This window comes from Aedes aegypti, chromosome 1, assembly GCF_002204515.2.
Source record: "Aedes aegypti strain LVP_AGWG chromosome 1, AaegL5.0 Primary Assembly, whole genome shotgun sequence".
NCBI lineage: Eukaryota > Metazoa > Arthropoda > Insecta > Diptera > Culicidae > Aedes > Aedes aegypti.
In genome coordinates, this window is record NC_035107.1 from 150,216,417 (window position 1) to 150,240,975 (window position 24,559).

At 37.9% G+C, this 24,559-nt stretch overlaps 1 protein-coding gene across 1 annotated transcript; it reads right to left on the bottom strand.

The window, feature by feature from the left end:
* Positions 1-5,023: 5,023 nt before the first annotated feature.
* On the bottom strand, positions 5,024-24,559 carry LOC5564602. Its single transcript, XM_021850909.1, has 5 exons — positions 24,466-24,559; positions 23,918-24,065; positions 13,752-14,792; positions 5,452-5,523; positions 5,024-5,376 (listed from the first exon to the last, which is right to left on the bottom strand). Exons 2-5 carry the CDS (start codon positions 23,964-23,966, stop codon positions 5,213-5,215), a joined length of 1,326 nt encoding a protein of 441 aa, XP_021706601.1. The 5' UTR covers positions 23,967-24,065; positions 24,466-24,559; the 3' UTR covers positions 5,024-5,212.

Below are 24,559 nucleotides of genomic sequence, written 5' to 3' on the forward strand. Positions count from 1 at the left end.
TCCTCTGATATCGGCAATCATCACCATGAACCTTCACTTGTCGGTACATTTTTGACACATCTGTCGTGAAAGCGTACTTTACGAACCGAAATCGGAGCATTATGTCAAACAACTGCGGTTGTACTGTCGGTCCAATCATCATCACGTCGTTCAAAGACAAATTCGTTGAGCTCTTAGCTGACGCATCAAATACCACCCTTATTTTTGTTGTGGAACTTTCCGGTTTTAAAATGCAGTGGTGTGGGAGGTAATAGGCGTAGCTATTGGTGTTCGACGTACCTCCAACAAAGCGAGCATGTCCGAGAGCAACATATTATTCAATGAAGGTTTCATAATTCTCCTTCAGTGCAACGCTTTTGTCGAGTCTTCGCTGCAAACAACGGAGTCTTTTTTCAGCTTGCTCTCTGGTTTCACCTAGATCCACCACATTAGGGCGAAAGGGCAGCCGCACGATGAAGCGACCGTTGCTGTCCCTGCGGTACGTCTCCACGAAGTAACGTTCACAGTCATCATTCTCAACTCGATCCATAACTTCCTGATTCCTGATCATCCACTGACCAAAAACGCTTGAGCACATTCACCAATTCCTTATCTGATGGTTCGTCTGTCGCTGCATGGCACACTTGGACGGTGGTTGATGCTGCCTCAATGACTCGCCCTGAAACGAGCCAGCCAAAAACGCTCTCTTGCAAAATAGGAAGTTCGTCGGCCATCTTAATCTTGCTTTGTAGCAGAAGCTCGAAAAACATCTCTGCCCCAATCAACAAGTCGATTCTATTTGGCTCATGGAAACGGGAATCTGCCAAATTCAAGTTTGGTGGAATCGGCCAACGGTCCACCTCTACCGGGTTGGTAGGGAGAGTTCCAGTCACTCGAGGTACGATCAAACAATCCAAACAAAAGGAATAATCGGTTGATCGAGATTCAACTTTCGCACGAACCTTGAACTTCACCACTGTTCGCATTCCACTAACGCTAACAACTGGAACATCAGAGGTTTCCTTCGCCAGGTTCAAAAGGTCTGCTAGACTCTGAGACAAAAAACTGGCCATTGCCGCAGAATCCAATAGGGCGCGACACAAATGACGCTGTCCGGATCCATCAATCACATAAACAACCGCTGTAGCTAACAGCACTCGCTGATGCACTTCATTGTTGTTGCACGAAACTTGACAATTTGTCGACGGTGTAACATCCTTGACAGCTGGTTTATCACTGGGTTTCTCGATGAGAGTCGTTTCAACTACGCTGCTTGATTTCTGCTGCTCATTTTTTCCTTCAAGATGCAACAGCAGATGATGATTCCTTGCGCACACCGTACATTTCTTCGTCGTTTTGCAGTCACTCGTTCGATGGCCTCTTTTCAGACACAGGAAACATAGGCCATGCTGTCTTGCCTTACCATAGCGAGCGTTGGCATTCAAACTCTTGAATGAATCACATTGGTCGACCAAATGATCTGCACGACACAATGCACATCCATCATCAGATTTGCCGACTGTCGCTGTATGAGCCTGCTGTATGCTGGGATTAACAGTTGACGGATGTTTCACGGTGAAGTTCGAACCCTTCGATTTTGTCTGCGGTCTTGCCTTCTCACAGCGCTCCAGAATAGCTAGCTGATTCTTTAGCACAGCCGTCATATCTTTATACATTGGAAGCTTTCCTCGCTTCACGCAAGATTCTTACACTTTTCTAGTGCTGGAATCAAGCTTCGATGCTGTGAGGCTAATCACAATCGCCTCAGACATTTTGTCCATTTGTCCATTTCCAAAGAGCTAACGCACTGTTCAACGTCGTCGATCAATGATTTCAAAGACGAAAAGGACTCATTGTTCAAGGCTTTCAAGTTCAACAATCTAGCCGTTGTATCGGCGATCAACGCTGGCAGGTTTTCGAACTGATCAGTAAGCGAATTCCAAGCTCCCTCATAGTCGTTATCGCGTATTATCTGTTGGTCGATCGCTCCTTGCGCCTTACCGATCAAAGCCTTATCGAGATAGTGTAACTTTGTTGCTGCGGAGTCGACCGTGCATTTATCCGCAACGTCCCGGAACATTTGCTTGAACTTGAACCAGTTCTCGTAACGTCCGTCAAACGTTGGAAGCGCTGTTTGCTGCAAGACAAGCGTTGGGGGAAACATCACAGAAGTGTGGCCCAAAGCGCTGCCTCCAGGTTCACAATTGCTGCCACTAGCCTTTGGCTTGTTATTAGCAGCTTCCATAAAGGCTTTCCCTCATCTTCGTAGGCTTGGAGCATTTCGGAGATTGTAATCCTCGTATATTCATATAGCTCTTCGAAACCAATAAATTTTGGTTCGAACTCACCTTTTCTCGCTGGAACCGCCAGGTAAATCCAATTCTGGAAGTCGTTGAATTCAGCGTACGCGGATTCAACAATCTTAGCATACAATCGTAGCGCATGAATGCTAAACTTCCTATGATCACCATCAGCCGCCTGAACTGCTCTACGGATCCGTTCCACTTTCACCCGTGTCGTTTCACAACACTGGCTCAACGCTTCCACTGTTTCAGCCATTTTATCACTTTTCTTCTTAGCTTCTTGTTCTGCTAGCTGTTCCCGAATTGTCGAAGTCGGTGTAGAAAACTGCTCCGCACTCAAAGAAGAACCACTCACATACGGAAACAACAATTTCTTCTTGGCATTAGATCGCAGAAACATCACTTTCTTTTCAATTCACCAGCCGCTATCAGCCCTGCATTACGACATATACTTCCGTTCACTTTTCGAGGTTAGGTTTCCCTTTGCTCTTCAGTGTACGATGGCGCTCCGCCACGACACCTCACATTCTTCACTTTTCAAGGTTAGATTCACTGCTCCCAAGATGGCGATTTGCCACGATATTTCACTTTCTTTCGTTTCGTAAAACAACTTTTCGAGTTTTCCGGAACCTTGGTATTCCAGATCAATCTTTTCCGAAACCAATTCGGAATCACTTCACTATTGCTGATAGATCGCTCTTCTACACGATGTCTATTCAGCATCACTTTGCTCCTTTGCACGAGGAACAATCTTTTCCATTCACTTTAGAATCACCGGATTTTCATATTCGGCTCTTTTCCAAACCGCGTGGCAACCGCCTTTGCGGGAATCATCAGCCGATGGCAGTTCCACGGAACTTTCCAGGCTAATCACAAATCAAAACTGTCGTGTTTTTCTTTTCACACTTCACGGCAGTATCTAAATTCACTCGCGGCCACTGAATCCGGTTCCGAAGGACCAAACTGTTTCGGATCTCAGTGGGTCAAACACTTCGCGGACTGTAATTTAACTTTATTCGGATCGAAAATACAAAGCGTGCGTTCGCACTGAACGTTTTTACTATTCTGATCATAACGGCAGCAAAAGCTCTCACACAGGAAGTGTGTGGGCTGCAAGTTAAAAAGTTCTGATCAAGCTGATGTGCCCCTCGGACATCAATGTGGGTTTGATCTATCGATTACCCTGCAACTGAAATTACACTTAACAGGATCAATTAATTGTGACTGATTTTTTCTAATATAAAATTTTGCCATCTCCAACAGTTTTTAAAAAAGATCACGTCTTTATGAAACTAAGTACTCAAATTGGCGCTTATGTCACTTATGCGGTAACGTTTACCACATGGGCCTTTTATGTCAATTATAGCCCTAATGATGCCTGACAACTTTTCTATAAACATCATTGAGCTAAAACGCCTAAAACGAAAGTTTTGACTTTTGTCCCGAGGTCCCATACATTCGAAGCACTGTGCAATGTGTGGGAGCGAGTCGACAATTGTCACCTCATTCGACTCGTCTCACCTCCCACGCCGCGCAGAATAATCACAAGTGACGGTGATGAAAAATAACATGTTTTCGTCACTGCCTCAGCTCAGGCCAACCAACGACGCTCAGCTACCAGCAACCAAGCTCCTCGTCACGGCGAAAAATCTTTGCCGTTTCTCTCTACCTGTGATTCGTTGAACACGTTCAGCTTGAATAGAAAGGCAGACGGATTAGTTACTAATCGGTGCCAATTGAATGGAAGACCAAAAAAGAAACTCGCAAAAACAACATGCGTTGAACTAAACACTTTTGGATTATCGGTGGCACGCGCCTACCAGCAGGGCTAACTCAACTTCTTGAGAATATGTTTGTCCAATTGCCAATACAAGACTTCTTGTTGGCTAGTAGTTCGTAGCTCAAACTTTCTTTGCCTGCAATTGTGCGCTCGGTGGTGATTAGAAGCTTATGTTGGTTCAATGCGAAGGGGTAACGCGATGAACCAGTCATTAAAGAAGAAAAATGACAATCTTTTTTAATTTTTCGTCATCGGTCAGTGACAAAACCGACTGTTATCAAACCTGCTCTCAGCATAGAAAAATTTGCCCCACCCACTTGTATACAGGCAGATGATATAGATAGAGAGAAAAAGTACTCACTTGAATAGCAATAAGCACATTTTACACCTTCATTTTAGGAGAATCGGTCGAATATATACTGCCCATAAATACATGTCAGTCCCATGTTTGCTGGATTTCCTATTCACATGGGACAATCATGCGTTTATGGGCAGTATAGTAATGTACGAAAAATGAGACAGCGAATGATATGAAAGGTACGACGCATGTCGCGCAATAGGGAGTAAAACTTTTTTTCTGTACGCTCGTTTAGTTTGCTCTTTCTTTGTGAGGCGCTGAGCCACTGAACCGTTCAAAAGATCCAGTTCACTAAATGAGTGTTTCGGATTGGATTCGTTCACTAAAATAAGCCGTTTTCCTATCTCTAATGTGCAGTGATGTTCAGAATTTCGCGCTACTGCCAAACAAACCGTGTTAAAATCGAACGGTCTTTGTGTAGTGCATTGTTTATAACACAATTCATTTGCTTTATTTACTTGTTTGTTTAGATTGGCTGCTGTTTTTACCAACCATAACGCAAATTCATGAAAGGAGTTTTACACTGCCAAACAGAGTGATTCTAGCACCCAGTTAAACACAACTGCCTACCTGCCTGGTATACGAGTAAGTATAAAACAAACATTATCACGTAATAAGAAATCTTTATGCACAAAAATAACAGAATTTTACATTTTCGGTACAGGAACAATCATGTTTATCCAAACAACGGTTCTGTTTATCAATATGGCTTTCTAGATCTTTTTTCAGTTCAGTGTTTAAAAGTAAATAGTTTCAACAGTAATAGAAAGGAACATCGGAAATACAACGCTATTACTTCATCGATTTAAAGAATTTTTCATTGCCCTGGGAATGATTTCCTTGCATGAGACGTTTCAAGCGACAAGCTTGTCGTTTGAGTGCCTCCTGACGTTTTTGTTCTATTTCTTCCTTGGAACAAACTCGTGTTGGTTGCAGTTTGGAACTTGATGAGTTGGCTGAAAAGCAAAAAAAACATCAATTATTATTATCGTGTTAAAAAAAATGAATAAAAAAAAATAATAGCTACATACATTTCGTCGAAGAACTGTGAGGAGAAGAAACGAGTAATACTTCTGATTGTGTAGGAACAAGAGTTATAGATCCTGAAAAATAATAAAACAATTTTAGCGTGGAGAAATAAATAAACCAATGTTAGTGTGAGAACAATTAAAATATTGATAGATAGCGTGAATAAGGCAGTGACATTTAATAAAACGTTCCATGATTGGTTGGTGAACCAATAATGATAATCAGGGAGTTAAAATATCATTCACGACGATAATCATAAGACTATCGCTCAAACCGTTTTTTTTTCGGAGGAAAGAGACGTAACGAGGCGTAATATACTGCTTCGCGTCGAAAAATGGGCCAACCAACGTGCGATGTTCAATTTTTGACCAACTTAGCCGCGTCGCGGCTCGCTTCGCTATAGTGCACATCTATGCCCTACGTCTTGTGCATTATGCGTACTTTTGAAAATAAAGTTACGACGTGGCGAAGTAGGTCAAAAATCAAACTTCGCACGTTGGTTAACCCATTTTTCAACGCAAAGCAGTACATCAAACCCGTCCAGAACTGCGAGAATGTGTTTTCACAAGAATTGCAGCAGCGAATGCATATTATTGTAAATTCGGTCAATCATTAGTATATGCAATTGATCGAAGTTTGATTTTTCTCGGAATCTCTGCGAGATACCCTACTTTGGAAGTAGGGCACATTAGAGCGCATCCGGACGCGAATCGAATGCAATACATCCGAAGTTATGTATCTTCTTCTTCTTCTTGGCATTACGTCCTCACTGGGACGGAGCCTGCTTCACAGCGTACACACTAAGCTCATTTTACCGGAAATCGGTGAATTTCACCGTAATCTCAACAGCTGAACAGTTCGGTGAAATAAAACACCGTATTTCTTCGGAATTTAACGGATGACGGTGATTTTTTACCGAATACTGTAAAAAATTACCGTACTCCGTTAATTTATTTCACCGAACTGTTCAGCTGTTGATATTTCACAGGTATCCGTAAAATATATTTAGTGTGTAGTGTTCTTATGAGCAGTGTTGTAAGCAATCACGGTAGTCGACACTAGTGATCCTTTATAGAGAGATAAGCGGAAGTAAGATGGAATGATTTGGCAACAGACCAGCAGTGCTGATTTTGCTCGGCGTCGAGAATAATATTGTAACACGGACATGACTTCCTCATTGCTAAAAAGTGTAATTTGTTTCGTTATAGATCAAAACTAATAAACAGCCGAAAAACTTAAAATCGCATTGACAAAAATTCAAAAAAGTAAAACATTTCATTTTTTTTGCTTCATGCAAAAATAATTTTATCGAAATAATTTCAAATACCGTCAGTTGTTATTTTTTTTGTTAATTTTTACCTTATTTCCGCGAAAATGTATTTTACTTATGATGATACAATTTTTAGCGCACCGTCGATGGGAGTGACAATGGGTCTAGGGGGTGAGATTGGGTCAAAACGGAAAAATATGATTTATGAAATATTTCAGCCAATAATGCTGATATCACTAAAATTTATAACTCATATGTTAGAGAACATATTATTACACTTAATTAATCACAATATACATTTTGAGAAATAGCAGTTTTTGTTTAATATATCAACAAACTTGTATGTTGATACTAGAAAAAAATTACAACATTAAATTTCTCCTGTGCAAAGTAACACGCTTGTACTTTAACCTCTATTGTTCCATTAGTAGAAGGTTGAAAGTCTTTTCAATACACTTCACTCGTATTATCCGGAATCTATTCGATTTTCCACAAAAATGTCATTGTTTTCGGTAAGGTACCGTGGGGTAAGTGGATACAGAAAAATCAATAGTCAACTTCATTGTTATGTACAGCTAACATTAATAATGTAATTCAAACTTTTTTCTGTGGATGACAAATGAGCGACTATTATACTTCAAATCGTCAATTATTTTGATTTTTCTGATTGTTATCTATTGAGTATGAGGGACTTGAAAATTTGCGCCCCTCCATGGTGGGGTAAGTGGATCACCTATAAAAAAAACTCTATTCTCAAAACAAATGTTATGTAAACATGTATAGTAAGAATGATATTACTGTCATTCTTGTTATATGTGTTATGTTATATATTTTGATAGCTTTAAAATTAAAAATAAACTTTATTTTATCAAAATATTATGAAAATTATTTATACATTAGTTTACACTTATTCGAACAAAAACAAACACTGTAACTAGAATATTTTGGAGAAAATTCATCTATTTTATAAACCTGAATTATACAAATGAATTGAGGAATAGTCCTAACGATGTTTTCGAAAGACACTCGTAGTTTAAAAATAATAATTAAATTTTCTTTTGTTTAACATACTGAAATCTTTTTATTCTATTTATGGAAATATTTATATTATCTGTCTAGAGCAATCGATATGGTCAAAAAACGTACGATAATATGCTTTCAGCTGGAGAATTTGTATATTTTGAAAAATTTTGTTTGAATTTTTCAATTTTCATTTGTTTGTACTAGAAAGACTGTACAACACTTTTAGGTGGATTAATTGAAATTTGTTCAGATCAATTTGGCAAATTCAAACTAGGAATGAAAAATGTAAAAGGAAATGATGTTTAGTGTCATGCTTATTCAAATCCACGTAAGTAGTCTGTCAATATTTGATAACAACAGTTGGTCCACTTGCCCCATCCCATTAAAAAGTGCGGGTAAGTGTACCATGACCAATACACAGACAAACAGACGTAACACTTAGAACAAATCTCAGTCAAAATCATAGTCACGAGGACATGTACGCTAGAGTGATGCAAATTTAGAAATTTTAGCTCCCCTATGCTTGAACGATTTTAATTATGGTAAATAGCATCCTCTCAAAGTTTGAAGCGATTCGGAAGAAATTTGACTGTGCACAAGCCATTTTAAGTTTACATGGAGAATACTATGGACAACGCCAATCTTTTGTGTCCAGCCCTCTACCTCTTCGTCATAAAATTTTATGGAAAAGTGAATAAATTATTCTAATGTGAAATCCTCCCAGCTACAATTTTGCCGAAGACCACTTTTTGATTGGACATCAGGATAAATTGTTATTCATCATCATAAGGTTGATTTGCATGTAGCATGCTTCACCAACTGTTCGGCAGGCAACAGTGGTACTCCTGGCGGGAAGAATAGATCAAAGTAATTCAGGTTACTATGTTCTACAGCAAAAAACAGTGTTGCTCTGAAAGCAATTGCATGATCATCTCAGCATGATATAGACTTTGTCATCAATAATAACAAATTATCGTTACGTCCCATTAAAATGTGGTCTTCGGCAAAGTTGTAGCTGGGAAGTTTTTACATGAGATGAGTGAGTTCACTTTTCCATAGATTATTATGATGAGCAGTTAGTGGACTGAACACAAAAGGTTTGCCTTTTCCATAGTAATTTCCATATAAACTTCAAATAGCGTGTGCACAATCAAATTTCTTCCGAATCACTTCAAATTTTGGGAGGATCATTTTCATCATAATTGACATCGTTATCCAGCGCGTCTTTAACAGGATTGCCCTACTGTTTGACTTCCACCTCACCCGTGAATCGCTTCGTCGAAGATTTACGGAGTTTTTTGCTTGGAGAAGCGGATAACGACAACGATTATATGTTAAATGTTTTTTTTAATTACCTGACAACGTTTATGATTATGCTTGAGACTTAGTTTTTTTTTTTTAAATTTGTATTGCTGTCTTTAGTTTAAACAATATCATTGGGGCTACGAAGCCTGTTGATAAATTTAATAAATAAAAACAACTAGCATCTTGATCGTTTAAGCATAGGGGAGCAAAAATTTCAAAATTTGCATCAGTCTAATGTACGCCTAATGCTAAAATCAGCGTGTTTGGCCGACGGGCCAACAGATGGCGGTAGTGTGTAAACGTCAAACACGAACAAAAACGAAGCAAGCGCTGCGGGTGGCGGATTGGCCACCTAACATATTTTTGAATCGACCGTTAAAAAGGTGATCGATGGACAATGATGAGAGTATGGCGTCTGTTTGTCTGTGACCAATATATCTGTATTTATTGACAACAATTACATTTTTTCATTGTGATTCATACAATTAGAACTGAAATGTTCACCATGTGTTGAAATAACTAATTGTATTCGATTTTAGGCTGAGATACAATGGTTTTTTATCGACAGAAAACAATTTCAAAATGAATTGATTTTTGCAGTCAGCAAGTTTGCTTGTGTTAGTGCACGTGTAGTATCAGTTTTGCAGTAGTATCAGTGTGTACGTGAGAATATAACCTAAAATGAAGCAAACGTGTGAAAACATTCGGAATATTAAAGTATTTATTCTTATTACGGACGAATGATCCACTTACCCCACTGCTACACTTCCCCCACGGTACCTTACGGTGTCTAACAACATTAACAACAAATATTAAAAATGGGGGTGTGATTGGGTCGTGCAAGAACGATTGTGAATGAAATTACAAGTCTATATTTTTGTCGTTTTACTGTGCCGTGTGTACTCTAACATCATTAAGATGTGTTTATTCTTTCTAAATACAGCATCGTTGAACCATTAAAAAAGTCTACTTGAGGGTTCCGTGCATTGAATAACAATGCAACGCTTTTTGACGACATCTAAAACCAACAAGTGTTTTTCAGCAACATCGTAAAATTTTATCAAATGGTTTTATTTTTTTTTTCATATTTCATTATTTTTTTTTTTTTTTTTAAAAGACACCCACAGGTTAATGCTTCCAGTGGGCATTTTGCCCTTTGAAGGAAGCACCACACTAGACAACGGACTAGCATGCAACGCCCAATGGTACAGTCGGAGAACATTTCTCACGAAAAGTTTTCCGGCCTGCAGCGGGAATCGAACCCACACTCCTTAGCACGATGCGGCTAAATGCCTGGTGACACTAACCGCACGGCTACGAAGCCCACATTTGTTAGTATTTTCATATCATAGAAACATCTCATGGAAGTACAAATGAGTTGAATCGCTGAAATACCGGGAGTATGACATCAACAATTGCCTGAAATCTTTTCATCCTGGAATTTCACACCGAAATTTAACTATTTGCTAAGGTTTGAAATAATCACATCTTTGGGGAAACTGAATAGGCTTTATGGCAATGGGGATGAGACTTTGAAGACAATTTGAAATAAAAAAAAAAAACAAAATTCATGTAAACTTGAATAATGCTTAATAAATGCTGGGTTTACATACTTTTTTCTCATAACTCTTCAATTTTTGGTATAATCGTACTTTTAAGTGGGTTTGTCGTACTTGTGAAACATCTTAGATGTCTTTCCGTCTTGTTTGCATCGTATGTCATTAATATTTTTCAGCTGTGAATGGCTTTGCAATCACATTCTCAAAAACAAATTATTTCATTTTCAGTGACCCAATGTCACCCCCTCTATGGGGTGAGATTGGGTCACTTTTTATTCACTTGGGTGCCGTGCCGTAGTGAATATATATTTTTCTTTATTTTTTGAACAGTTGTTAATGTATCATCGAAGCTCATACACACCAAATTTGAAGGTTATTGGAGTTAAATTGCGATAGTTATTCAATAAATAATTCGTACATATGGTTTTTTTACCCATTCTCACCCCCAACGACGGTATTATAATAAAATAAAACCTATTGAGAGCATTTGATAATTATAAGAACAGCAGCGATTTTATTGACCAAAAATTCTTTGTGTTCATTGCAATCATCCGAGTTCAATGATGCTTTTCGACATCCGTTTTATGGAGACGCCAATATCAGAACGTTTGTTTGGATCGAGTTTACACTCAGAAATAAAAATAGTCACATAATTACTAAAGTTTATGCATTAATGACTATTTTCTATCTGCCTCGCTTTCATTTCGACTGGGTTGGAGCTTAGCGATGCTTCAACCCAAGGCGGGTCCAGCCCCTCCTAAGGAGAAAACCAGGAAGGGTAGGTGAGGAAAGGCTGGACGTTTTGTTTACAAACATCTGAGAGAGATAGTCGGACAATTGGATTGTTTAGTGATGAAAAATTAACAGTTTTTTGTAGCTTAATCGAAAGAGCACATTTTTCTAAGTGTAACACGATTTTATTGCGCTTTAATATCTGAATTTTTATATAGTAAATGATTAAAAAAGATTTCATTCCGTCGACTCAATGACATTTCAATTTACATAATGACAGCTCGTCCCGAAGTAAAACTTTCCGAGGGGTGATTCAATCGCGATTTCCATACTAATTTCAAACTTGTTTTAAAAATACTTCCAGGGCACGGAAAATTATGAAACTTTGGATTCTGGCTCAGTTTTTAACGTAGAATCAGAATATGTGAAAAACAGGATACCCCTAAACAAGCCAATTGACTTTCGATTGGTTAGAGAAACAGTGTTATCAAGAATTATTCTAATACGGTCGCACCTGCTCCATGTGTGCTCTATACTTCTTTCTCTCTTTTCTACAATTTCGTCCACACTTATGGCAGCACGGTTAGCCTTAGTTTCAGCATCTTGCGGGCCAGGCAGTAATGGTTGGAGAAAAAATGATGTCAGAAATAATTCTAATGCAGCCGCATCTGCGCGTAAGCGTACTCTACTTTTATTTCTCTTTTCAACTATTTCGTTCGCACTATTGGCAGCACGGTTAGTTTCAGTTTGAGCGTTATCCAGGCCAGGCAGTAATGTTTGTAAACAAAACGGCCAGCAAGTTAAAGATGGCCACCTAGCCACTTTTGCCAAGTCAGATAACCTTACTCTGGCTTCTTCTCTTCTCTCTGGCGTTACGTCCCCACTGGGACAGAGCCTGCTTCTCAGGTTAGTGTTCTTATGAGCACTTCCACAGTTATTAACTGAGAGCTTACTATGCCAATGACCATTTTTGCATGTGTATATCGTGTGGCAGGTACGAAGATACTCTATGCCCTGGGAAGTCGAGAAAATTTCCAACCCGAAAAGATCCTCGACCGGTGGGATTCGAACCAACGACCCTCAGCTTGGTCATGCTGAATAGCTGCGCGTTTACCGCTACGGCTATCTGGGCCCGACCTTACTCTGGCTACAGAGTACAATGAACCAGCCTTGCTTCAACCCAGAATTAACTAATAGGAATAAAATTCCCTGCAGAATGAAAGAGAAGCACATAGAAAATAGACATAAATTATTAAAATTTAGTCATTCTGTGACTAGCCGTGTTTCTGAGTGTAGACCAACCCCCTGAAGAAAGCGCTTGAAGACAGCCACCATCAGTGTGGTGCTAGTGCTGAGTGCCCTCATCAAACCCCGCGCGGAAGCGTCAAATGTCGTATGAGAAAAAAATACTATTGATAATCGTTTATCATTGTGCCTAATAAAATGTGGTTAAATTATATGGCAATTACAGAAAACGGGATAAAATAATACGCACATAACATCAGGTGAAATATGAATGTCGCATTCCAAAATTGGCCACATCGGCCATTCTGAACGGTCCGTGCCTCTAAACGTTTAAGGATCCGTCATCGTAATCCTCGGCATCAATGAAGCTTTAAAAGCAGTTTTTGTGTACAAAATTAAATAAAAAAAATCGATGAAAATGTGATCACTGTGTTCTGATTGGAAAATAGAATACAGTGAACACATTTTCGTGTAAATTTTCTAAATTTCGACCGAAGTTTTGAAAATTTCAAAATCGTGCATCTTGAAGAAATATAAAAAAAGTATTTACCTAGTGAAAAAAAAATTAAAATTATCAAAAACAATTTTAATTTTTGATCATGTTACAAATTGGCAAAAATGGCGGATGTTTCAAGCTATCAAAAATGGTTGAGATTCCAACATTTTCTTCTTATTTTTTTATGAGAGCAAAAATTTTAATTTGAAAAGATTTCATCGATACTCTGTTGCTATTGAACTAAAGAAAAGAATATTTCAGCAGGTTTTTAAAGTTTATCATTACATAATAGACGCATTTCTAACTGTAGGTAGCTTCGTTTCTATTCGCCCCACTTTTTCTATTCACCCCGTTTTACGGTAATACACAAATTTGTATATAACGTAAACAAAATTGTATATAACGTATAACGTAACGAACTTAGAGATTTAACATTTTCAATTTTTATCAGTGAGAACGTAAGAAACTATAAAAACAACACGAAACCTAAGTAGCGTACGTTTGTCATCTAATAAAAATATTCATGTCACCAACAATATATAAATTGCACCCCAAATTGACACTAACCTATCTTGCCCCCGTGATGCATTCATTTGAAAATGAGGATTTTTTTGTACTCATTACCTCCCTCTAAGTCGTCCAAGTAGTATCCCATAACACAAACATACGTACCACTCGATGCACTGGATATTGTCACGGGACTTTGGAGAGATTTGTCCTTGGCATTTTTCATCTTATTGATTCGACTTGATGACTCGACTACCTTGCGGCTCGGGGACTCCGGCATGGATTTATGGCGAGTCAACAATCCCTTTGTTTTAGACTTCCGCGACTCTACCGTGGCCTTATTGTTCTGTGTAATCTCTCCGGCGGGTTTTGAAGATTTGCCAGTCTCTGGGTTCAACTGAGCAAGTAACGATTCTAGCTCCGTGTCTGCAAGTGAGTCATCGCTATTACCATCAAAATTATCCGTTGTTCTGCTCTTGAAAAAACTTCGTCGTTTTTCAGAACGTTTCTCCGTTGCTGCTGTTGATGTTACTGGTTGGTTAAACAATGCATTCGATACGCTTGATTGCCTTTCTACTGCCTGGCTTGCCTGCAGCAGCAAATTGTCTAATTCAGAATCGTTAAATGAATCAGATGCAACTGAAGTAGGATTGTGTTTGAAAAATGTTTTCTTCGTTGTTGGAGTATTCGTTCGCAGGACTCGGTGATGACGCATCACAAACGCATTGTCTTTGTCCGGAGAAGGTGGAGGTGACGTAGGTGGTACAACTTGAATAGATGAGGTACTTGGAGTTCTCTGTGCTTCGAGGGATCTATCACGTTCTTGTAGAAGTTTTAGTTCAGATTGAAATCGATAAAATCCTGTAAGTTTCCTGGTGATCTTCTTTCGGTTAGAACGGGAAAAATCCGGATCCTTATTCGAAATTATCGTCCTATCGGCCAATGGCTTGGGTCGTAATCTTCGACTGGGAGCCACAGTGCGCTTAGGACTGTTCCAAGCCCAAGAAACACCAGTCACTACGTTGCTGGCGTCTTGGGACATTGGAATTGGAGATTGATCATTGTCGTTGAACAAAGGGGAATCGCCTTTAGTTGAACTACTACGTTTGCGTGTATTCAATGGAGTACTGCATCCTGAACTTGTTGTAATATCTAGCTCACTAATCGACGAACGTGTGCGGTCGCCGATAGGAGACATGGGAGATACTGAAATGTAACAAAATCAAAACAAAAATAAGGCTTGTTGAAAAAAATCTAGTTCTTGCGGCCTAGCCCTCCAAGTCATAGTCATAAAAAAAATATTTGAAATGTCACAAAAAACAGGCGATTTTTTGCATTTTATTAAGGTACCGTGGGGCAAGTGGGTAATGGAATTCGCATAGTTGAGATTCCTCGAATTCTAGATTAAAGTCTCTAGAATTCGAGGAATCTCAACTATGCGAATTCCATTACCCACTTGCCCCACGGTACCTGAAACGGTATTGAAACAAATGAGGTCGTGTATATTTTTTAGCTTGACTCACACCAAATATAAGCAGTATGCTGAAATTGATTTTTATGTTAAATTAAAGATTTTTATGTAAAATTAAAGATAAAAATACAGAAAAAGTTTTTGAAAAATGTCTCCTTACTGCAAGTGAATTTTTTTTTTGAACAATAAATTTAAAAACTAACAGTTATATACCATTTCTGTTACCTTTAACATTTGTTAAGGCGTCTCAATGAACAATAACATAAGTAACATGTAAATACATAAAATTTTATTATATTTCTTTTGTTCAGTTATGTTTGTTGAAATGATTCGACAACATTATAACTGCAACATTTTCAATGTAAGTTCTTACATCATGGGACAGCAATTGCATTTCTGCTCTGTGGCATTACCACCGCTCGTTATTTGCTTTCAAGAAAGTCGGATATGACGTCGGATAACTCGTCGGGAGAAATCAAACGGAATCTTTTAATAAAGTATTTAGAAACTTGTTTATGTGGAACGACCTATATCTCATTTTTATGTTTGGACTAGCTTTACATAGACATTCCTCGAGATTTCCGTGCGTTCTCTTATATTGGAACTTTTCAATCAACGACTTCCTTTTAATCGGCTGTCCGAAGTAGACATATTAATATTGTAATGTTTGGCAACCTCTTGTTACGGAGTGATAGTTGACAGGTTAGCAATCTTTCGCTCTATTATGCAATAATGACTGAAAAATCTCAGGAAATACTTACCTATCGTAATGTTCCGAATGACCTCAAAGGTTTACGCATGAATTTAAAACGTTAATTGGGTTGTTTAGTGATGAAAAATGCACAGTTTTTTGTAGCTTAATCGAAAGAGCACATTTTTCTAAGTGTAACACGATTTTATTGCGCTTTAATATCTGAATTTTTATATAGTAAATGATTAAAAAAGATTTCATTCCGTCGACTCAATGACATTTCAATTTACATAATGACAGCTCGTCCCGAAGTAAAACTTTCCGAGGGGTGATTCAAACGCGATTTCCATACTAAATTCAAACTTGTTTTAAAAATACTTCCAGGGCACGGAAAATTATGAAACTTTGGATTCTGGCTCAGTTTTTAACGTAAAATCTGAAAACAAGCCAATTCACATATTCAGTAAAATATACCAATTATTTTCACTTACCCCATTTATTCATTTGCCCCGCGGTACCTTATATTTTTTTCTTGTCTAGTTTACTTATATACACAGCCAGGATTCTATAAAATTCTACAGAAAACTATTCCCCCGAAAACCGTTCTCCAGAATAAATCATTCCCCAGAAAACTATACCTACTTCAAAATTTAAAAAACTCTATTTAAAAATATTTATTTGAAACTCCATACAAATTTCAAAAGCCGTTTTCAAGTACATGAGAAGTTTAGCATTGGTGTTAATTATGAATACTTAAGGCTTATTTCAAATTTCATTTGCAAATGAATAATCACAGTATTGGCACTTATGAAGACTGATTAAGCAGTCTAACGGGAAATACAATATCCAATATTTATTGTAAAACATATATAACTCACCACTATTATAAGCAATATACATGTATCAGCGACCCTATAACACTTCCCCGAATTCCATTACCCTGAAAACCATCACCCCGAATAGTCAAGTACCCTGAAAACCAATACCCCGAAATCCATTGCCCCGAATAGTCCGTTAGGCAGCGTCCAAAAATTACGTTGCATTTTTTTTGCCAATTTTTGACACCCCCCTCCCCCATCGTAGCATATTTTCCCATACCTAATACATGATTCGTCACAAAATCGTAGACTCCCCCTCCTCCATAAAATGCTACGTCATTTATGGACGGCCCCTTACCCCGAATGGAAAAATTCCCCACGAAAAATTCAAAATGAAGATTCGACAAATGAACACCATACATTTTATATAATAATTAGTTGAGGTTAAGCACGTTTTATCTTGTTCGTTGGAGGTCATTGTCTATCAAATTGTTGCTAATAAAAAGAATCTAAAGATTCGGAAGTAGAAAACTCCTCAATATGACGAAGTGTTCCTTACTACGAAATATACTTTACTCAATGAAACTAAATAACGGTACCTGGAAGCCGCCAATGGAATATAATTTTCTACTTGAATTATTTGAATTCGTGTTCTTGTTATCAAAGATTTATTCTTCTTCTAATCTACAGCTATTCTTTAAGGGTCAAGTGAGACCCAAAATCTCACTCACAGGCGTGCACTTAATTTTGTGAGAATGGCTGTGTTCACAGATTCATTGCTACATTTTTCAAACTGCTGATAATGCTTACTGATGTCGTTTTCACATGTTAATATAAGAGACCTCTACCGCCCACTTTCAAAAGTATTATATGATTTGATGCTAATGCATAATTGATGTTCAACATATTCTGGAATGGCACTAGACGTTACAAGCTGACGCGCATGAGTATAGAATTAAACAGTGACCATATTTAGCCATGCGAAAGGTCCAAATTTGAATTTGTGCCATAGATAGCAGTGGCCGTCTAGTGGTTCCGTGGCAAGTTTTGGGACATTCAGAACCAATTCTTCAAATTGTTATGTTTCGCACGACTTTCTCCTACAAAATACAAAAATATGCATAATTACCATGTGTCATAAGAATAATATGTTTTTAAATCTATTCATCAATAAGTTGTATAAATTAATTAAATTTGATATCTGTACTACCAACAAAAGGAGGTCAAAATGGAGCTCTGTTAGGATAGTGATTTGTAGGTATGTTTTCTTCATCTAATTTCATATTAGATAACAAGGTCAAACATTGACTACTATTGAACTACAATTCTATTAGTTTCAAACGATCAGTTAATTATTTACCGAAACACAATTTAAGAGTTTCATCTTTGTTGACAATGCATTGTATTTTTATGCCAATAATATAGGGGAAAGTGGTCCAATTCGGACCCTGTTCTAATTCGGACCATCAAACATTTTTCAATACTGGCGCTATTGTAAAGATCGTGTGTACCGTTTTTCTACCCACCGTCTGGCTAAGATCTAACACAAAACATTTGACGCCTTCCAGTTAATTCGTTCGATTTTTATGTTAGTTTGTTGTTTTGAAGTGCTCTAGTGTGCTATCGATTAGCATTATTTCCAAGCCTCTGGAATTGACAATAATTCTCCAATCTTTCTGTGTTATTTCATAACCGAATCCCCCAAGCCTAAACTTTCTTTTGATCATATGGTTTTGGAATGTCTATGCACTGTTTGTGCTCAACTAGTTTGAACATTTCAAAATGTGTATTGGTCCAATCCGGACCTTTTGATGTGGTTCAATACGGACCTCTTGCTTTTTCAACGAACGAAGTCTATTTCAAAAGCTCCAATCCGTGAAGGTCTTCTCGACTTGCCAGAAAATCACAGAAGTTGTTATATTGATGGATGGTGCCTTTGTTTTTGTTGCGGTAAAGTAAAAGTCTTCGAAAAATCTATGAAATACGGTAGTCCACAAAAAAAGAAATCAATAAATCAGCTACTTGAAAAGAATCTCTATTAATACCACTGCCTTTTTATGATACAGCGTTCCAAATTTGTATGGCAATACGAAACAAAACAAAACGTTTACGAGTGCTCAGAACAATACAATCAACTTTGCCTTACCCGATATAATGTTTTTTTTTAACATGAAAATAATCACCTTATTTTGACCCTGAAATGTAAGTATGTCGATACTTCTCCAACTCGATGTCCCAAGACTCGATGCTGTCTCCTTCAGTTTCCCGAACAAGTTAACCTTTTCAACTCGATATTTTCATGCCATGATTCTCACTCTTTCTCTGTCTTTATTATCGAGATTTTAAGCCATGAGCTAGTTCATCTCGGTACCAACGGCTTTACTTATCTTCCGAAGGAAGTCGTCACAATAACTTTTTACATCATACGTGACTACTCTTGGGGATGGGATTTAATCCCAGGTCCTCGGCGTGAGAGGCGTATTTTCCAACCACTACATCAAGTCCGTCACTGATATGATTCTATATTTGTTGAAATTTAACTAGCATTTAAGCAAAAATGGCTTTTTATAATGTTTTTAGTCAAAATAACAAAAAGCTCCATAATTAAAAAAAAATATTTTCTTTATCTCGATATGTCCAATACACAATGTTCAGTTTAAAATCGAATTAGAGAAAGTTCACTATACTAAATTTTGAATTAGTTTCAGATTTCACCCATGTTTTTTAATGAAATTCACATTTTACTTGAGCTGGTTCTGACTCGAACTAAATTGGAATTTTTCACGCATTGAAGTAATTTGTTTTGCTTGCGCTTATAGAAGAAGTTCAACAAGCTTTATTACCAAACAAATCGGTGTTTTATTTTATAACTACCATAGCAAAAAACGATAAAATATAAGGTGGTCCGAATTGGAACAGGGTTGGTCCAATTCGGACCTTTTGCAGAACTTCGTTCAAACATGTCTAGCCATGTCCTGGTAGGAGATATCACAAAACTCTCTGAGAGAAAAGTCCGCGCGCTAAATCAGGCTTTCAAGAAAACATAAAACTCTTCATGCCGTACATCATGCTGAAAAGATATACAGGTATGTTCCGTTTTTATCAACACGATCGGCAATTTTCAGTTGATAAAAACGGAACCGTGACAAAAACGGAATAATTTTCTTAGGCAAAATATTTTACAAATTTGAAAATAAAATTGCAGTTTCAAAAAAAAAAACTCATACCATAGGGGGGGGGGGGGGTAGAAAAACCGCCAAAATTGTCCTACGTAATTAAAGGATAGCCCCTATGTCTATCAAATTTTAATAGAAAAGAAAAAAATAGGGAAAGGAGAGGTCTCTGCAACTCTCTTAGGTACGTTTTCAACTAATAACAAATTCCAGTTGTTGCTAGGACGTGGCCAAAGCAACTCTCGATTGTTGGAGCCAAGCCCAATTGTTGTTGGGTTAATCTTGTCCAACCAACCATGTTAAGTTTGAAAACTCCAATTGATTAGTGGATAAGAAGAAGTCAAACCTTATTGAACCGTATATGACTTGACACCTACCATGTATTGTAGGTGTTCAACATTAACATAATGTCGAAAATTCATCTCTGCGGCTATTAAAAAGCATTTAAATTGCTTAAAGATAAGAATTTAGTTTAAACTCTAAAGATTTTTAAAATAAAAAAAAAAACATTTTTTGTGTGTTGATAAAAACGGAATAATTTGTTGACGAAATCGGAACGTGACAAAATCGGAGCGTGACAAAATCGGAACGTGATAAAAACGGAACATACCTGTAACCAAAAACCTGTTACTAGGTCCGAATTGGACCATGTTCCCCTATACATTCGAATAAAAAAACTGAATGAAAAACTTTTAATGTGAACCAGCTTGGAATGCAAATTCAATAATGTATCAAAACTTTGAAGGTTTGAAAGCAAAAAAGCATAAAACCACAGTGAAATTAGAGATTCGTGAGTAGGTGTAAAAACAGGCCACATTTAGAATATGGCAAGTTTCACTTTAATTATAGTAGTACTCCCATAAATCTAAACAGTTTTGCCTTTACATGAACGATTTGTATATGACATTTACCAAACAAATTAGGATTCAAAAGTTTGCGTTTTTCAAATTATAGTTTGTAAGATACTGCTTTTTATATCTTTAGAGAAGTATTAAATTTTCCTATACAAAATATTATGGTATTGAATGTCAAAATATTTCAATGATACCAAAGAAAATGATAACTATACAGAGAAAATGGGTGACTCGAAACATAAATTTGGTGCCCATATTGCGATAGAGACTTTGCACTTTCAGTGATTTGGCAAATCCGCGATTTTCGCGACTGTATTTTATTGACCCGCGATTTCCACGACTAGCGACGCAAATCCGCTACAAATCGCGACTGCTGTAACAGCGCTGTAATTTACCATTCGGGGTAATGTGTCATTCGGGGTAACGTTGCATTCGGGGTAATGGTTTTCGGGGAAGTGTTATAGAACCGTATAAGCGTGGTGGCGCGATAGCCAGCATACACGCTGCACCGCGGTAGCACAATCGTCAGTCTCTCGTGCACACTCGATATCGCCACACGTGTCTATCACACATGTAAATTCATGTGTCAGGTTCATTGATAACAATTGAGATAATCATGCTTTCAATGCAAACAAAGATTGGTAATAGTGTATTGATTTCGCACATACTCTCCATGTGCAAAAGTCCATATAGGTTGGCACATGAATCAAATGGGAACATTATCTTGAGTGCAGTACATAATATTCTTCTATGGTTCAAGAAATCATGTTCATTATGGGTATAAGAGGAAAATACATCGTAATTCATGTGGTTCTGTTATTTTTTAGTTTATGCGGGCTGTACACTCAATGACATTTCCATTTACATAATGACAGCTCGTCCCTTATTAAAATTTGCCGAGGGGTGATTCAAAAGTGATTGCCATATTAACTTCAAACGTGTTTTAAAAATAGTTCCAGGGTACGGAAAATTATGAAACTTTGGATTATTGCGCATTGCACGGTGACGTCATCAGAAAATCGCTCTCTTTCCGTCCTTCGGGAAATCTGGAAACAACGGTGCCAGTACCTGTCAAAGTTGACAGGTACTGGCACCATTGTTTTCAAGTTTTGTTGAAGAGCGAAAGAGAGATAGTTTTGCCGTGAAATGCCTAATGGCTCAATTTTTAGCGTAGAATCAGAATAGGGGAAAAGCACCAATTTTCGACCCAGCACTAATTTTCAGTCTATTGACATGGGTGGAGACACCATCTTCTATAGAGCTTAGTGACATTTGAACACACGTAGACTAGCATACGCTCGTCATACGCAGTTTGTTTTTGTTTTCCTCAAAGAAACTTGCACACGCTTTCCAGACTCATCAAAATGCATATGGAAATATTACCCAATTTGAAAAATTTACATACGGTTTCTGGGTGTTTTTCGAGACTGAGTGCATATTGTTTTCCTCTAAGGTTCACAACTACATCTACACTAGGGCACTCATACCATTGGGCGTGATAACCACTATGGTGACAGAGGGCTCGATTGGCTTGTCAGATAGATCGGGCCCGGGACATCCTGTGTACTGCAAATCGCTGCAGTTGCTATAGGGCTCTGCACAAAAATGTTGCTCTCTCTTTCACCCCTTCACAAAATTTGTAAACAACAAGGCCAGTAAACGTCAAAATCCCATGCAAAATCAAAACAGTGCAGAGCCCCATAGGGCATGTCCATAGGCTGCTAATTTTCGACCCATTCATACAATTTTGGCCTACTTTGTATGGAAATCCAAAAATTGGCACAGAATTTTTGTAGGTCGAAAATAGTGTTTTCCCTTAAGCGAAGTATGCACCTCAACAGAAAAGTAATTGCCTATCTCGATGCGTGGAAAATTTCTTGCAAGAAATGGTCAAGAAAAGCATTTTTCTTTGATCGCAGTACGCAGTTGAAAAGAAATGTCATTTCAAATGGAGCTCACTGTAGAAAATTTCTTGACCATTTCTTCCGCAGAAATTTTTACTTTTCTTGAGCGGAACAGCATACTTAGCTTTAAGCCTGATTCGCTGCTGCCAAGTAATTTCTTGGCCTTTCTTGATGCATGGGAAATTCCTGCAAGGAATCGATTAAGAAAACGCATTTTTCTGATCGCAGTACGCAGTTGAAAAGAGATGTCAGTTCAAACGGGAGAAGCTGTAGAAAATTCCTGCAAGGAATCGGCGAGAAATTTCTTTAGCGATTCCTGTTCAGCAGCAAATCAGGCTTTAAGCCTGATTCGCTGCTGACAAGTAATTTCTCGGCCTATCTTGATGCATGGGAAATTTCTGCAAGGAATCGATCAAGGAACCGTTTTTTTTCTGATCGCAGTACGCAGTTGAAAAGAGATGTCAGTTCAAACGGGAGTCGCTGTAGAAAATTTCTGCAAGGAATCGGCGAGAAATCACTTTAGCAGCAAATCAGGCTTTATGTAAAAAACTTAATACCCCTAAACAAGCCGTTTGAAGTTAGTGTGTGAAAAAAAAAAAATTGTTCTTTCGATCAAGCTAAGAAAAATTTTCTACAACTTATATCACTAAAACTAACCAAATGAGAAAATTTCAGAAACAAATTCAATACTTTTCCATTGATCCTAAAGCTAAGTATGGTGTTCCGCTCAAGAAAAGTAAAAATTTCTACGCAAGAAATGGTCAAGAAATTTTCTACAGTGAGCTCCATTTGAAATGACATTTCTTTTCAACTGCGTACTGCTATCAAAGAAAAATGCTTTTCTTGACCATTTCTTGCAAGAAATTTTCCACGCATCGAGATAGGCGATGTTGAAGTGCATACTTCGCTTAAGATGAATGTTAATGGAAACATTTTATAATTGTGGAATTATAAATGACACCTATGACCTTCATTATTGATAAAGTATTTCAAACTCAATATATCATTTAATAGTTTTTACCAACTTGATGTGAAAACAGTGCCATGTACGAATATGAAATTGGGACACTGTATTTTTAAGGCTGGTTTGCTACTGACAAGAAAAGGAATCGCCTATCTCGATGCGTGGAAAATTTCTTCCAAGAAATGGTCCAGAAAATCTCATTTTTCTGATCGCAGTACGCAGTTGAAATGAAATGTCACTTCAAAGGGGGCTATCTGTAGGAAATTTCTTGACCCATTCAGTCAAGGAATTTCTTTACTTTTTTTGAGCGAAACAGCATACTTAGCTTTACGAAAGCCAAAAAACGACATCAGAAAAACCTTCAACTGGGCGAGATGGGCCAACCCTGGCCTTAGCCTGTCACACCAGTGACACACGCAAAGGAAAAAAAAAACCTTCAACTGGAAATGTTCTTACCTGATCGTCGAACAAGAGACAGGCTGAAACGGCTTCTTCGAGAACTCATCCTTATATCCGGTTTGGAGATCTACTTAGCTTTTAACCAACTATTTGCATTGAGAATGTGCAAATTAAATACACTTTCACTATAAATTTTAGCTGGAATGAGCCATTTTACGAGACGTTTCGGAACAGCTGATCGCCGCAACGGCGTCAATTGACAGGAGACCTGGGATTAAATCCAGCGTGATTTTCAATAACGCCTCATCTTACCAAACGAGGACATGGAGAAAATGACAAAAATGAGATCGAAAAATGTTCGTTACTGCAACATTACACCTAGTTATTGTATCAGCTACCTCTTTGTTACCCATATTGCACATAAAAAAGCACTTTTGTGATCAGAAATATTTTAATAATTTTTCTCCATTTAAGTTTTCGCCTGGATGAAAAGCTACGCTAGAAATGCGCACAGTCATCAACCATCATCATCGCGAAAACTGACGCCGATGATTGAAAAATCCCAGGTCTCCTGTCATTTGACCAGGCTTCGTAAAATGGCTTATTGAACTTTTCGTTAGATTTAGAACGACCTGAAAAACCGGCTGGTTAACGAAACGTCGACTTCGATAAACAATTTAATAGCATTGGGCAATTTTC

What these genes read in the sequence shown, in the direction of transcription:
- LOC5564602 (XM_021850909.1), bottom strand. Translation starts at nt 23,966, where the DNA reads ATGAGTTCTCGAAGAAGCCGTTTCAGCCTGTCTCTTGTTCGACGATCA. An exon ending in GTCTCTTGTTCGACGATCAG is followed by an intron (nt 14,793 to 23,917) that starts GTAAGAACATTT and finishes GTTACATTTCAG; the next exon opens with TATCTCCCATGTCTCCTATC. An exon ending in AATATCCAGTGCATCGAGTG is followed by an intron (nt 5,524 to 13,751) that starts GTACGTATGTTT and finishes ATTATTTTTCAG; the next exon opens with GATCTATAACTCTTGTTCCT.